The sequence below is a fragment of the Chinchilla lanigera genome, unplaced genomic scaffold (assembly GCF_000276665.1).
Source record: "Chinchilla lanigera isolate Chin_1 unplaced genomic scaffold, ChiLan1.0 scaffold00053, whole genome shotgun sequence".
Lineage (NCBI taxonomy): Eukaryota > Metazoa > Chordata > Mammalia > Rodentia > Chinchillidae > Chinchilla > Chinchilla lanigera.
This window is the reverse complement of record NW_004955454.1, coordinates 242,650-257,978: the sequence shown is the minus strand read 5'-3', so window position 1 is coordinate 257,978 and position 15,329 is coordinate 242,650. Positions and strand designations below refer to the sequence as shown.

General features: G+C 48.1%; 1 protein-coding gene across 1 annotated transcript in view; it reads right to left on the bottom strand.

Moving 5' to 3' along the window:
• Nucleotides 1-4,043: 4,043 nt before the first annotated feature.
• Dennd3 (DENN/MADD domain containing 3) overlaps nucleotides 4,044-15,329 on the bottom strand; it is a gene marked incomplete at its 5' end in the record, with an annotated part of 68,637 nt that continues 57,351 nt past the window's right edge. The window contains 5 exon segments of the mRNA XM_013520212.1: nucleotides 4,044-4,751; nucleotides 5,732-5,869; nucleotides 5,944-6,062; nucleotides 8,790-8,923; nucleotides 11,863-12,020. Of these exon segments, the coding sequence (XP_013375666.1) occupies nucleotides 4,551-4,751; nucleotides 5,732-5,869; nucleotides 5,944-6,062; nucleotides 8,790-8,923; nucleotides 11,863-12,020 (750 nt within the window).

Genomic DNA, 15,329 nt, shown 5'->3' with positions numbered 1-15,329 from the left:
TTGACAGGGTTATGAAATTTGTCTGTACCCTTCCCAGTTTTTTCCTTGTTGTCAGTCACTGGGAGAGGAACGTTAACATCTCAACCTATGGTTTTGGGCTGTCTGTTTTAAGGAGGGTCTTGTTATATAATCCATGGTGGCCTCAAATTTGGGTGCCCTACGTTGACCTCAGATCGTCCTGCCTTGCTCTCCCAAGTGTTGGATTGCAGGCATAGATCAACATACCCAGGTAGGTTTTGGATTTGTCTATTTTCTCTTATAGTTCTACCATGTTTGCTTCATGTATCTAAGTCTCTTTTATTAACATGATATCCTATGTGAGATTATCATGTTCTCTTGATGAATTCACAGTTTATTACTATATATTTCCTATTTGTTCACTGAAGTATGTTTTATCTGATAATAATATAGCTATAAGCTTTTTTGCTTATTATTTGCATAGTATGCCTTTTTTCATTTTTTACTCTTATATTTTTTGTCTTTAAAGTACAACAGCATACACAGCATACAGGTGGGTCTCATTTTTATGGAGTTTGATAATCTCTGCATTTTCACTGGAGTGGTTAGTCATTCGTACTTAATATAATAACCAATGTGCTTAGGGTTAAGTCTACCACCTTGCTATTTATATTCTGTTTGTCACATCTGGGCTTTTTCTTTTTATTTTGTTGCTCCTCTGTCATTGCTTTCCTACTTTATTTTTGGTAAGTCATTTTTGTAAGCATTTAATTTTGTGGCCATCCATATTGAGATGTTAGTGATCTCAGGCTCAGCTAAGTACACTGCTGTCCTACTTCATCTCACCTGAGCCACCCAGCTACCTCCACACGGCTAGGGGCCCTGGCCCCTAGCTGACCACTGCTCAGGATCAACAGCTAGAAATGCAGACCTGAGAGAGATCCTCTTCTCCAGCACCAGATGAAGTAAGTTCACCTCCTCCCTCAGGGCACGGGCTGAGCCGGGCAGGGGCTGCAGACCTCTCAGGAGAGCCCGTCTCAGCCTCCCGCTGCCAACCAAGCCTCCTGTCAGAGCAAGGCCAGCTCTGGAGGCTCCTTAGGAAAAACTGCCCCTGACTTCTTGGAAAGGAGGAGCATTTCCTTATACCTTATGGCCTTCTACTTTGCTCTCAGGACTGGAGCCAGGGTGCCCTGATGTGTAGCAGGGGAACAATACGCCCAGTATTGCAGGTCTTCTTAGTATTATGCGTAACTCTGCCTTTGAAATGCCTGATGAGCATTGCCCAGAGCAAGCTAGCAATAGATGGGGCCGTGTGAGTGTCCTGTGGGGGTTTAAGACAAGAAAAGTTTATTTCCTCACAGTTCTGAAGACCAGGAGTCTGAAATCAAGGTGTAGGCAGGCTGTGCTCCCTCTGAGGGCTCTAGGCATCCTTTCTCCCTCTTCCAGCTCTGGGTGGCTCCAGGTTGTCACATGGCTGAGGCTGTGTGGCCCTTCTCGCCCGGCTCCATCTTCAGGCAGCCTGCTCTTTGTGTGGCCATCTCAGTGTCTCTCCTCTCAGGATACTTGCCATGGATTTCATCTCAATCCTTAATTACATCTACAAAGACCCTTTTTGCAAAATAAGGTCATCATCACAGGTTCTGGGGGTTAGGACATGGGTGTATCCCTAGAAGACCACTGCAGTAGCTTTCACATTTACTCTTAATAAGCCCAGGAAGCAGCCCAGGATGGAATATTCTTTGAGCATTTCCTGAGCACCCAACAGTTCAGCTTGCCCCCCATCAGGCTTCATACCAGCCCTGCACAAAGGAACCACCTATGTTTCACGGGGGACACAGGTCATGTGGCCAGGTCCCCGGCTAGGCTCAGCTCAAGCCCTGGTCCACTTGCCCTGCCCAGCCCCCCAGGCAGCCTGTTTTCTGAGGCATGAAAGCTGGGTCCCTGTCCTGTGCATGCCCCAGTCACCTTATCCTCAGTGGCAGCACTGTCCCTGCACCTTTGTCTCACCCTCAGTGATACTGTGGCATTCCTGCAAGAAATGCAAATAGAGGCCTCGCTGCCCTCCTCAGCCACTTGGACTTTCCCTGAGGAGTTCTCCAGAGGTAGACAAAAGTCATACACTTTCAATTCAGACATTATAGTCACATTCCAAGGGCCATCACTGCACAGCACCAAGGGACAACAAACACTTCCTGAGAACGAGTCGTAGAACTGTCACCACCACTCTGCCTCAGTAAAGGGAGGGTGCTTGTAGCCCCACCAACCCCCTCACCAAGGCTTTCCTCTCCTGTGTCAGCTGAAATTACCATAAAATACAATGGCTTGTGGTTCAAGGGCAATGCTTTTGTGCCAATCTAAGTTGGCAAAGCCAAGGCAGGAAAGGCAGCACAGTCTGTTTAATGAACCCCACTCATTCTGGCCGTTCCCCTGATACACGCTCATTCATAATGTATGCGTATTATATGCTCTCCAAGGCACGGGGAAACTGACACACCAAAGTGCCCCTTTTTTCCAGGTGAAGCCCACTAGCAAGATGCCATTTACATCAGTACAGAACCATGCCCTCACTCCACCCATCCATCCCACTTCACTGCTTTTTCCTCTTTTATATAAATGACCACTTCCTAAAAGCCTCTGGGGTTTTTCTGTACTGGTGGTTTCAAATATAATTACTGTCACATAGATCCTGGAAATTATCACTATGAGTAAAACAGATGAAAAGTCTGCATTGACATAACTTGATTGGTGCTTAGAATGAATCAAGAGCAAGTTCAGAAAGTCCTGGATTGTTTTCAAGACCTCTTCCACCAGTCAATGATGAAATAAAGTGGATATATGCATTTATCAAATAAATGAATTTATTATTCACAAGGTGAAAATACCTGGTTACCTCTGGACTGGCATTAAATAATTTATATACATCTTTTTGATAGACTTTCATTGTAAGGTTCCATGTGTTTACAAAAGCAAAATTCAACCTCTGCCCTTCACTGCTGGCCAAGTCCTCTTTCTGGAATTTGGGGACCTTTCCACAAGCACTGAGCTTTTGCTGCACCACGTTCCAGGATACCCAGAAGAGCCAGTGACTATGCGAAGTCCACACCTTGAGGGAAGTATCAGTCAATGACATGGTTCTTCTAAAGCCTAGGGTCATCGCTTCTCGGCCTTTTGGCTAAGATCAAGTGAAGCCTAGGGTCCACGAGGAGACGTCTGTGGGCTAGAGTGTGGCCCTGCAAACACCCTCAAGAAACACCCTCAGTGGCCTTTCGGTGGGCAGGCTGTGGCCCGGTGTTCCGCTGTGTCCTGAAAACCGAGAAGCTCCAGAGAGGGCTGGTGGCTGAGCTCATGCTAGGTCCACAGGGACAGGCCACGTGCCCTGGTAATGTTCAGAGAGATGAGTGTTCCCTCCAACTTTGGCAATAACACCAGAAGCATCCTCACAGAATACTTCAGGAATGAAATCTTAATCACAGCATAGTAATGGGCAAAGGGTCCTTTTTGCAAATATTTAGTTATTTACAGTTTTTTTTTAGTTACATAATAAAGCATCACCTACATATACATACACATTTACAGAGATGCAGGTCAATGGGTTGTGCCCTGGGAGAGCAGCTACTCCGGAGATAAGATAGTGCCTGCTCTTCTAGACCTTTCTGTCTGTAACTTTGGTAGAAACAAAGTCTCTCTAGGTTTCTTAATTATAAAATCTTTGAATTCATAAAAAAGAAAAAGAGAAGCCAGGCATGCTGGCACATACCTGTGATCCCAGCACTCTGAGACAGGAGACCGAGTTTGAGCTCAGCCTGAGCAATTTAGTGAGTTGGCGAGATCCTGTCTCAAAATAGAAAAAGGGGCTGGGGATATAGCTCATTTTAAAGCCCTGAGTTTGAATACCAGTGCTGCCCAATGGGGGCAGGGAGGGAGGGGGAGGGAGGAAAGGAGGGAGGGAGAAGAGGAAAGATACAGAGAGCCCAAGCCCTGACTGGACACATCTGATCACAGTGTTGTCCCCGCCCCTCAGGCAGGCCACCTGTTCCGATGGGGCAGGCTGGGCAGTGCAAACCTGCTCGACCACAAAGTGGTTACTGTTAAATGCCCAGAAGACTGGCCAGAAATTAGAAGTCACTAGAAGACTGTAGGGTGCCTTGGCTCACCATCATGCCCAGCCACTGTCACCCTGGTGACACCTAAGTATGAATGACTGAAGCACAAGAGACGCAAAACCAGACAGACGCCAGGGCCTCCAGGTCACGTGTGACTCAGCTAAACGGGTCAACCCAGGGCTGAACCCTGGTGGTAGCGTTTGGAACTTTGCAGACAGCACACATGGTAGCTGCCCAGCAGAGGTAGCTATTATCCAACTGAGCCATAGCCAACAACCTGAGGAGCACCTGGCTTGAGCTGCTTGCGGGCTGGAAGGTCTTGTCAAGGGCCCACAGGAGACACATTCCACACAGGCCCAGACATCTCCCCAAATGACCAAGTGGCTCGGCCCTTGCTTGCCCAGCCTTCAGGGCTTCTGCTGCGGGGACAGCTCCAGAGAGGCCTGCGGAGCAAGCAGAGCAGGCTACCTCCTGCACATCTGCGCACCATCACTCCACTTTCCAGATAGCAATCTTGCCCTCTTCCCTGCCTGACCCACTCAGCACGTATCGGTCCTCGGCAGAGCATAGGGTCCTCACGGTGTCTGCATGCGCCACCAGCTCCTTCTCCACCGTCTTCCTCTCCACATCAATCACATAGATCTTCCCTTTGAGTCTTCCCTGGGATGGCCCCTTGCCGCCCACCCAGATCTGCCAGAGAGAAACAGGAGGGGCATCAGCTGGGAAGGAGGCCCCCCAAAAATATATGGTGCTGTACCCAGTGCTTCGGCTGACTAATGCACCCCCAAATCCATGTCCTTCCTGGTGCCCCAGAGGCTGGGCCACCTGGTGGGCCCACAGGATGGAGCCTTGAGCTACAGTGGACTGTCTCAAGCCATAAAGCTTAGGGGATGATGTGACCATAGTTAATAATTCCATCTGGTGTACCTCAAATTTGCTAAGAGGTAAATTTTAGAAGTTTTCTCCACAAAACAAACCCCACAGTTGTAACTGTGTGGTGATGCATATGTTAATGAGCTTGGTTGTGGCGATTAGACACACTGTATATCAACACTGTATACATTAAGTGAGTATCATTTGTACTTGTTAATTATATGCCAGTAAAGCTAGTGGAGGAGGGCTTGAATATAAATTCCCTGCTGAGTTTCAGGTTTGCTTGGGACCCAGGACTCTTTTTCTTCTAATTTCTCCCCTTTGGGACTGGACTGTGTACCCTCTGCCTCCCTGACACTTGTGTTCTGGGAAGAGAGAGTGGGCTCTAGTTTCATAGCCCCACAGCTGGAGCGTTCTGCCCAGGCTGGACCATACCCTGAGCCTCACTCCTATGGGTTGGATAAGTGTACCCTAAAGCTCCAGGTGTTAAAGGTTTGGACTCCAGCTTGGTACAGCTGGGAGGTGGCGGGACCTGTAAGATGTCACTACCTTGGTTTCAGATTTCCAGCCTTTGGAACAGGGGGAAAATAGTTTGGTTTGATTGTTTAAGCTACCCAGACTGTGGTTATTTACTAAGGCAGCCCTGGGGAGATCTGGTTTCTAAGCACTGCAATCACACTATGCAACTCAAGGTATATGACAGTCTAGGGACATGGAGACAGAACCTGGGAGAGGAAGCAGGAAGGCAGAAGCAGCAGGAGGGGCCAGGCTGGGCAGGAGCCCACATGTCACCTTACCTGCCTCTTCACACGGATCATGCAGCTGACCTCAGAGCAGTCCTGCAGGTGAATCCGCTGCGGGGCCTGGGCCAGGTCCTCCAAGCTCCAGATGCACACCTCACCACGCCCCGCACAGGCGGTCCACAGCTGCCCCTGCTAAAACAAAGATCATGCTGGCACTGTGCTATGCCGAGGCAGCCCACCTCGTGCCTGCGCCCTCTGTGGAGTACCTCAGGAAGGAGCTGCAGGCCCAGGAAGGAGGACTGTGCCTCCTTAAGGTCCTCGTCTGTCCTCAGCTCTTTGCACAGGGAGCCGTGCGTCGTCATGACCACAATGTTGCTGCCTGTGCCTGTGTCAGGAAAGGACTGGAATGAGGACCAGGCAGAGTGAGCACAGAAGCAGAGGGACTGCCGTGTGGGACACGTCCCATGTGATGCTTGGGAGTTGGCAAGGCGCTTACATTCTGTCAGTTTACACAGCAACACGTGACTACAAGGACCTTTCCTTCCTTTCCTTTTTTTTTTTTTGTGGCACAGAGGATCAAACCCAGGGGGAGAGTGCTCTGCCACTGAGCTGTAACATCCTTACACCTTTTTATTTTTTATGACAGGATCTTGCTAAGTTGCTCATTCAGGATTTCAGCTTGTGCTCCTCCTGACTCAGCCTCTGAAAGTGCTGGGATTACAGGTGTATACTACTCCGCCCAGTGTGTAACAGAGAGAGGAAACAGCTGGAGTCCTCCACTCTCTTCTGGGGCTTTGTGCAGTGTGGTGGAAAGTAGGGCTGCTTTAGAAGTTGCCCAGGAACCACTGCTTTGAGTTTTCTGTCACCTAAGAAGTGGTTCTAACCCACTAAGAGGCCACCACAATTCAAGGCACATGCCTGTGCTTGGTTCTGGCATTTCTGTGTCGCAACTTTACTCACTTAGGTAAAATGTCTTCAGTCTCTGCGAGATAAAAGCCACCAAAACCAGCCCAAAGACGAGGTAAAGCCATATCTACAGTGAAGGCAGAGATGCCTGAAGAAAAGGCTCAGTGTTGTCCAGCTTTCTTTCTTGTACTGTCACTGTATGCAGCTCTCCATCCCCTCCCCACCAGTGCGACAGCCACTACACAGAGATGGGGAGGACCCATCTCACCAGCAAGAGGCCAGTCTGCCAGTGCTGGGAGGTAAGAGGTGCCGCCCGGAGATGCTGTGTTGACTTCATGCTGCTACAACACTGGATTGCAGCCCCCTCCCCCAGCCCTCAGTCTCACCGAGGCAATGGCCCCTTGGTCCCTGGCCAGCCGGATGGCTCAGAAGCCAACCTGGCTTTATATCTCCACTGAGACCTCTGAGCCAGAGACCTAATACACAAACAGCGCATCCTCCAGGAAGCCTTTTTTGCAGCCATGCGGTTACCCACTCAGGCTGATGAATAAGGCCCTTACAGGCGGCTGCCCAGTGGGAATGCTTGACCAGCAGAAGTCACGAGCCATAAGCCGTACGAAGCCCATGTGGAGGGGGCCTCTGTCTGGGGGCCACAGAAACTCCTCCCCAATACAGTCACCAGCTCCCAGGTCACCCTGATGCTGCATCTAAACACTTGTCATGTGCTAAGGCTACAGGGGCCCCCACTGCAGGAGGAGAGGGCAGCGCTCAGCACCTACTCTGCTGTGTGAACAGCCAAAGGTGCAGATGTGGACAGATGTGTGGCCATTACCAAAAAGGCAGACAGGAAAGGTTGGTAAGGATGTGGAGAAATTGGAGCCTTCATGCCCTGCTTGTGGGAATGTAGGATGGTGCTGGTGCTCTAAGAAAAACCAATAGCTCCTCACACAGTTAAACACAACCCCACGTCTACCCTAGGAGAATAGCACTGAGCTAGTATAGTAACACACAGAATCCTGTATGACTCAGAGATGAAAATGAATGAGCTACTGACACTCGAAGTAACATAGATGAACCCTAAAAGTATCATATTGAATGAATAAAGCCAGATGAAACAATATATATTGTAGGGTCCACTTATAGAAAGTTCTGGAAAACAAATTCATAGTGACAGTGAAGAACAACTGCACCCCTTTGGGCAGGGCATGGCCTGGAAGGGGGCAGTGGTGGAAATGTGCTCTATCTTGGTTTCTCTACAGTTATGCTGGGTATACAGTCAGCCCTCTGTATCTGTATGTTTCACATCTGTGGATTCAATCAACTGTGATTTGAAACTATTTGAAAAAGTCATGCGCTGAGAGTACAACTCAGCCACGGAGCACGCACTTACCTAGCAGGCACAGGCTCTGGGTTCGATCTTGCAAGTCTATACTGAACATGTACGGGCTTTTTCACTTGCCGTTATTCCATAAACCATACAGCATAACTATTTATGGAATGCTTACATTGTATTAGGTATTATAAGACATCTTAAGATGACTAAAGTGTATGGTATAAGAAGATATGCACAGGTTCTAGACAACCACATGCCATTTTACACAAAGGACTCGAGCAGCCATGGATTTTCTTATCATGGGGGTGCTGGAACCAGTCCCCCACGGGCACTGAGGGACAATTCTGCTTTTGTCAGAACAAACAACCTGCATACTTGGGCGTTTTACCGTATGTAAACTATGTTTCACCTAAAGAATTCATGGAACTCATGAGTGTTACTCATGCTGTCTGGCATATGCTGGGTGGGGACGTCCTTAACACGCAGGCAGTGTTTGCGCCCTAGGGTGTTCAGAAACACGGAACATGAGCTGCCAGGCCAAGGCCTGCGCAGCCTATCACCCCTGGAAAATGCTGGCTTGGCTCCAAGGACACGAAGGGCCCCAGGGATGTGCCAGGATCAGCACAGGTAACCACACCAAGGCCTTGCTGACCTGGTCCCTGGGGGAGGGAGTGACACACACGGGGCTGTAAGAGGATGCCGGGGCAGCACCATGACCTCAGCATCTGGGCCGGGGTCAGCTCCAGAGCACGGCCTGTGAGAGCAGGGGAAGAGCAGGTGTGCAGAGGCCTACGGGTGGGGCGGGAGCACAGAGAAGTAACCAGGAAACGGGCCCTTCCTTCCCAGGTAGGGAGTCAGGTTGTCTGGACTTACAGCACCACAGGTTGCTGCTGTGCAGGCTGATGGACGTGAGGCCGCCGTAGGGCACCTGGAAGCAGCAGGTCACCTGCAGGGTGCTGACGTCCCATGCCAGGACTGTCCCATCCAGGCTGCAGGAGTAGACCTCACTGGGGGAACCAAAAACACACATAGGTTGATGGAGGCCTTTGCAGCACTGTTCCAGCCTCAGGAGGAACAAAGCCACCACTGGATTCTCCACCACAGGGATGCTAAGTAATGTGCCACTCCTGCGAACACGCCAGCAGATAATGCGCCGGCTGGTCACAGGCTTGGTGACTGCAGCCACAGCTGACCGTTACCTGTGATCTGGTCTTAGCAAAGGGCCACCCAGCTCCAAGAGAAGCCCAGGAGGCAAGCACACCTCAGCACTGGGTTTAATAACCCACAGTTGCAGGAGGACAGATTGTGGCCAGTACCGTCCATGACTCCCATACCCTAGAGCCTAGTCCACTAACAGGTTTGTGCCCACGTCCCACCTGAGCTGGGCCTGCCAACAACACAGGCTCTCTGGAGCTAAGTAAGGGTAAGAGCGGGCCAGGAGGACAGCCAGCCTGGAGGGAGGTATGGGAGCTGGACCCACCTGCCAAGCAGCCCTTCCCCAGGGCCAACACAGAGACCCTACCTCATCAGCACATGTGTGTTGGGTGCTATCCTCACCACAGGACACAGATGGGCAGAATAGGAGCAGTATTCTTTTTTTTTGTTTGTTTGTTTTGTTTTGTTTTTTGTTTTTCTCCGGTACTGGGAACCGAACTCACGACCTTGCACTTGCCAGGCAGGCGCTTTGCCGCTGAGCTAAATCCCCAGCCCAGGAGCAGCATTCTTGACATAATGACACAAACTGGAATCATGGTTGGACTGTGGCCCTGAGAAAATATGTTGGTGTCCCAAACCTCAGTATCTCAGAATCTGACCTGAACAAGTTAAAATGAGGTCACAGTGATGGGACATGACTAGTGTGTTCTTACACAAGGGAGCTGAGGACCCTGCAGCAGACATGCATGGGACACTACGGGTGGCCATCAGCCACCAGGCACTGGACCAGGAAGGAAGGACTCTCCACAAAGGGCTCAGAAGGCACGTGGCCCTGCCAACACTTTGACTTCGGACTTTTGGCCTCCAGAACTAGGTGAATCTTTGCTCTAAGTTAACTCATTTGTGGTGTTCTCTTACGGAACAAAGGAATGTGGTGAGCAGTCACCTGAAGCAGGATGCTTGGGAAGACATGACAGGAATCCATGGTTATATGGTTTGTGTCTAGCTGTCCCCCCAAAGTTTCATACAGTCATAGTTAGGGCTTTTTTTCAGTGGTGGCTGGATCTAGAGTGTGATGCTGGGATCGATTCACGGTGCAATGCTAAACTCAAGGGCACTACAATTAAGAGAGAGAGAGAGCTACCCGCCCTAAGTAGGCTGTATGAAGTACAAAGGGGCAGAAAGAGCCGGGGTTGTCCTTTGCTTATTTTCCTACCACCCGCGCACCATGAACTGTTTCTCCTGTGATACCTGTCTGCCACACCACCCTGCCTTGGAGCCAGGCGATTATGGACTGAAACCTCTACAAACCGTGAGCTAAATAAACTTTGCCTCCTTTATTTTGTCACAGCAACAAGAAAAGTAACTAAGACACAAGGGGAGCCTAGATGGGGCCAGAGAAATGACCTTTACAGTTCTTCCTGGGGATGCTGACTCCCTAGAACAGGGGAGTGGGCACGGGAGGCCCAAAGGCTGGTGGTCACAACCCGCCGCCCACCTGTGTGGCCCTGGGAGCACCTCATGCCCTCTCTGGAAGCCTCCCGTGGACCAGGATAGTCTCAGGGCTTTGTGGTTCAAATAGTTTTCTCCAGAATGACTTGATCCCAGGTGGGATGAGGCTAGCTAAGCATGCGCATTTGATGGGACTCGCCTGTGCCTGCAGGGGTGCCATGGTTCAGATCTAAAAGGTTCCCCAAAGTCTCGCGTGTTCAGAGGTGGGGTTTTGGGAAAGTGACTGGATCGTGGGGACACTGTATCCATCAGGAGGTTGAGCCACTGATGAGTTCAAGGCTAACGGTGCTGCTAGCAGTTTGCGCCCTGGCTGGAGGCAGGTCACTGAGGGCGCGATCTGGAAGGGTGTGTTCTCGTCCCAGCTCCTCCCATCTCTCTGCTTCCTGGCTGCCGCAAGTTGATTTTCTCTCTACACGCCCTTCCACCACGCTGTTCTGCCTGGGACTAAATCCTCCGAGAACTGTGAGCCAAAATAAACTTCTCCTCCTTTAGGCTGTGGGTGTTGGATATTTTTCCCTAGTAACTAGGAAAATGATTAATACAGGTAGAGTCTAGAGCTGCTTGTCCTTCATCCCCTGAGGAAGGGAAGACAGGGTCAGAAGGGAAAGTCCACTGGGTGGGTTTAAAAATGAAGATCACTGGGGCTGGGGAGTTAGCTCAGCAGCACAGCGCCTGCCCCACAAGTGCAAGGTCGTGAGTTCAATTCCCGGTACCAAGAAAAAAAAAAAAAAGCCAATAAAAAAATGAAGATCACTGGCACCCCAGACATCTTCCCCACCCAGAAAACAACTGAAGACAGGTCAAGGGACACAGCTCCCCCACGTCAGCCCTGCAGCTTGCACGAGGAAGTACCTCATTGGTCCCAGTCAGTCTGCACACTGCTGGCCAGCAAGTAACTTTTGGGGGATTGAGGGGATCTTACAGTGACATTTTTAAAATGAAGCCAAGGCTGAAAACTTGGGTGATCTCACACAGAAATGCCAATTCCCAATGTCAGTGGAACAATGAGGAAACTGACAACAATGGATGTTAGTCTTACAGGGGGCTCACCCTTCCACCACAGGCCTGTACTGTCCCTGACTTCAGCAGAAAGGCCAGGTGCCAAGCCAGATCACTCTCAGAGGAGAAACACCCTTCTTGTACCCACAACAGATGCAGACCTAGCCTGTCACCTCCCGGCTATTCCACTCACTCGCCCTCCTGGTTCCTGGGGCATGTACCTCGGGAAACTGCCCTGAGGGCCAACGAGTGAGTCTCCATCCCTGCTTGCCCTCTGTACCTGGGCTTCTTCCCATCTTGCACGATCAGCCCTGTGACACCAGTGCGGTGGTCCGTGAGCTGCTTGTTGCAGGACATGCTGTGGACATTGATGATGTAGATGATGGAGTCGTCCGAGCCGACCCACACCTGGCTCTGCTCCGCCATCACCATGCAGTTCTAAGGGGAGGCCAGGAAAAAAAGCACAGTGCTCAGTCTTCATGCAGTAACGTTCCACAAATGTGCCTGATTACCCCAATACTGAACCCTTGCTCCTGGGGACAAACAGCCCTGGGCCCACAGCATCTGATCATGGCATTTTCTTTGATGGGTTATTATGTGACCTTGCTTTAGGTTTGTGTGTTTCCTTCTAAGACAGTTTATTGGGTGCACATTGTTGCTTTGTTAATGTTGAACTCATGGCCAAGGGGACCATCACCACACCCGAGTAAAGCTCACCTGACCCCTCGGTCTCTCCACAGGCTGTGTCACAGCCTCTGTGCAAATAGAAACACTACCACACCATGCTTGGGGCCACTCTGAATAGCAGTCACCGACAAAAGCACAAAAATGTGGAAATCATGGAAAGCTGCTCATATACAGTCTGAGTACAGGGAGAAATCAGTGACATCCGTCAGCCTCAGCTGGATGTACACATCAGCAACTCAACTGTTCCCACTGTGCACAGCCAAGAGGCCACCATGAGTACCTATTTGGAGTCGCAAATAAATTTTAGCAGGTGGCTGTGAAGAAAGTGGAAAGGAAGGTCTACCACACAGGAACAACCCACAATAGGGCTCTCTATTTCTAGAGTATCCTAGGGGTCTGCCACTGGTCAAGGCCAAGAGACAGGAATATTTCTGTTTACTGCTAAGCTTTTTGATATTGCAAATTAAGGTTTAAGACACCAAAGAATTAGAATGTCACACATCACATGGATTAGGGCTGTGTTTGCCTGCACCTGGCAATCAGTCTAGTGGCCGGACCTGCCCCAGCCGGTGCCAACGGAGACGGTCAGGCAGCTGCTGCCTATGCTGTGATTACCTCTTCTGTCTCTGCCCGTGACATGGCCCCCATGGTACTGTTGAATAAATGTCTTCAAGTACACTTAGATTTTCAAAGAGTAAAAGTGACATCATGTTGGCCGATTGCTGAGGACTAGATATAATACTAGATATAATCAGTGTCAATGGTGGTTATAGTCTTGAAGTCAGAAGAAAGCTCTTTTGAAAATTAATAATTTAAATTCTAGTTATAAAAATTCCTGGGGCTGGGGATTTAGCTCAGCAGCAAAGCGCCTGCCTGGCAAGCGCAAGGTCGCGAGTTCGGTTCCCGGTACTGGAGGAAAAAAAAAAAAAAAGAAAGAAAAAAAAAAATTCCTGTAATTTAGAAAAGGAAGCCAACTTGTTAATGCAAGAACTACTCATTTAAAAGAGCCCTTCATTTTTACATCCACCTCAGGATTGGTGTAATTTTAGTGAAATGTCTTGCTTACATGGCCTCAAAAGAAGACGTCTTAGATAAACCAGTTTGAACCTCCCACTTCAGGTGAGGCAGCATTTTCTTGAGCTATTCTCCAGGTTTTTTCTTATGGGAAAGTAAGAAATATCTGTGAAACTAGCAGGAAGATGTTTTCACATAATTGAATAACACGTTGCTTTCAGTGTTCTAACAGGAGGGCAGTAAAGACTGTTACAAAATGAAGCCTTTTTTAAATTCTTTACATGTTCTAGATAGAAGTCCTTTGTCTGAGGGACAGTTAGCTAAAAATTTTTCCCCAATTTGTGGGTTTTCTTTTTATTCTGTTGGTGATTTCTTTTGATGTGCAAAAACTTTTCAATAAGATGAGATCCCAGTTTTTGATTCTTTGAAGTGTTTCCCGTGCAGTTTGGTTTTTGTTCATGAAATGTCTGCCTACCCCTATGTCTTCAAGATTTCCACCTACTTTCTCTTCTAGTAGATTTAGTGTTTCTGTTTTAATATTTAGATCTTTGATCCATTTTGACTTTAGTTTAGCGCATGGTGGTAGACATGAGTCTAGTTTTAGTCTTCAGCATGTGAAAGTCAGTTTTTCCAGCACTATTTATGAAAGAGATTATCTTTCTTCCAGTGAACATGCTTTTCCCCTTTGTCAAAGATAAGGTGGCTGAATGTGTTTGTAGTTAAAAAAAAAAATCACACCCCTAAAATTCAAAGATCCAATCAAAAATGGGCATCTGAAATGAATACACACTTCTCAGATGAAGAAATGCAGATGGCAAATAAATATATGAAAAAATGTTCAACATCATTGGTCATTTGAGAAATGCAAATTAAAACAACACTGAGATTCCATTTCACTCCAGAAATAATGGCTATTATCAAGAAATTAACCAGCGGCTGTAGGGGAAAAAAGAACCCTTCACCACTGTTGGAGACTGGTACAACCACTGTGGAAACCAGTGTGGAGATTCCTCAAAAAACTAGGATTAGAGGTATCATTCAACCCAGGTTTCCCTTTCTGAGTATTTTTCCAGAAGAACTGAAAACATAATACCACAGCCATATACATGCACTCATGTTTATAGCAGCGCAATCTGTCATAGCTAAATCTTGGAAACAACTACAATGCCCATGAACTGAGGAATGTATAAAAAAGATGTGGTATGTTTATGCAATGGAGTATTACTCAGCTATAAAGAAAGATAAACTCAGGCTTTTATAGGTAAATGGATGCAACTACAGACCATACTAAGTGAAATACATCAGACCCACATGTGTAAACACTGTATTGTTTTCCTAGTGTATAAAACTGAAAGAGTAAATAAAATCTGAAAGTTACAATAGATATTGTGAAAGGGAAAGAGACTGCTCAAAGAAAAGAACACCTAGGATGGGGGAAAGGAGAAAAGAAAGAAAGGAAGGGGGAAAAATATATATATACACACAAGTAATTTAGAAAAGGAAGCCAACTTGTTAATGCAAGAACTACTCATTTAAAAGAGCCCTTTATTTTTACATCCACCTCAGGATTGGTGTAATTTTAGTAAAATGTCTTGCTTACACAGCCTCAAAAGAAGATGTTATCTTAGCTAAGATAATTATACTACTAATTTCTATTGGTTTATTGAAAGAAACAGTTAATGCTTAATTTTTTGATCAATTTTGCATGCTTATATTTAGTAATCTGAACAACTACTCTGAAGATAACAATATGCAATATAACAACCATTGTTAATTTCCTACCATCTTGTTTTGAAATTCTGCACTGTTGGAGAGAAGGGTATGAGGGTTCCTCTATGTCCCCAGAATTCCTGAACAGGGTGAAGCCACCAGGCAGGATGTGCAGACATGGATGCAGTTTGAATGTAGGGTTGAAAGAATATGTGCACACCAGCAAGAAAGATAAACTCAGGCTTAGGGACACATGCATAGAGGACATGCCACCGCAGGGCGCCTGGCAGCTGGCAAAGCATGGACAACAAAGCTCAATCTCGTGAGTGTCCAGGG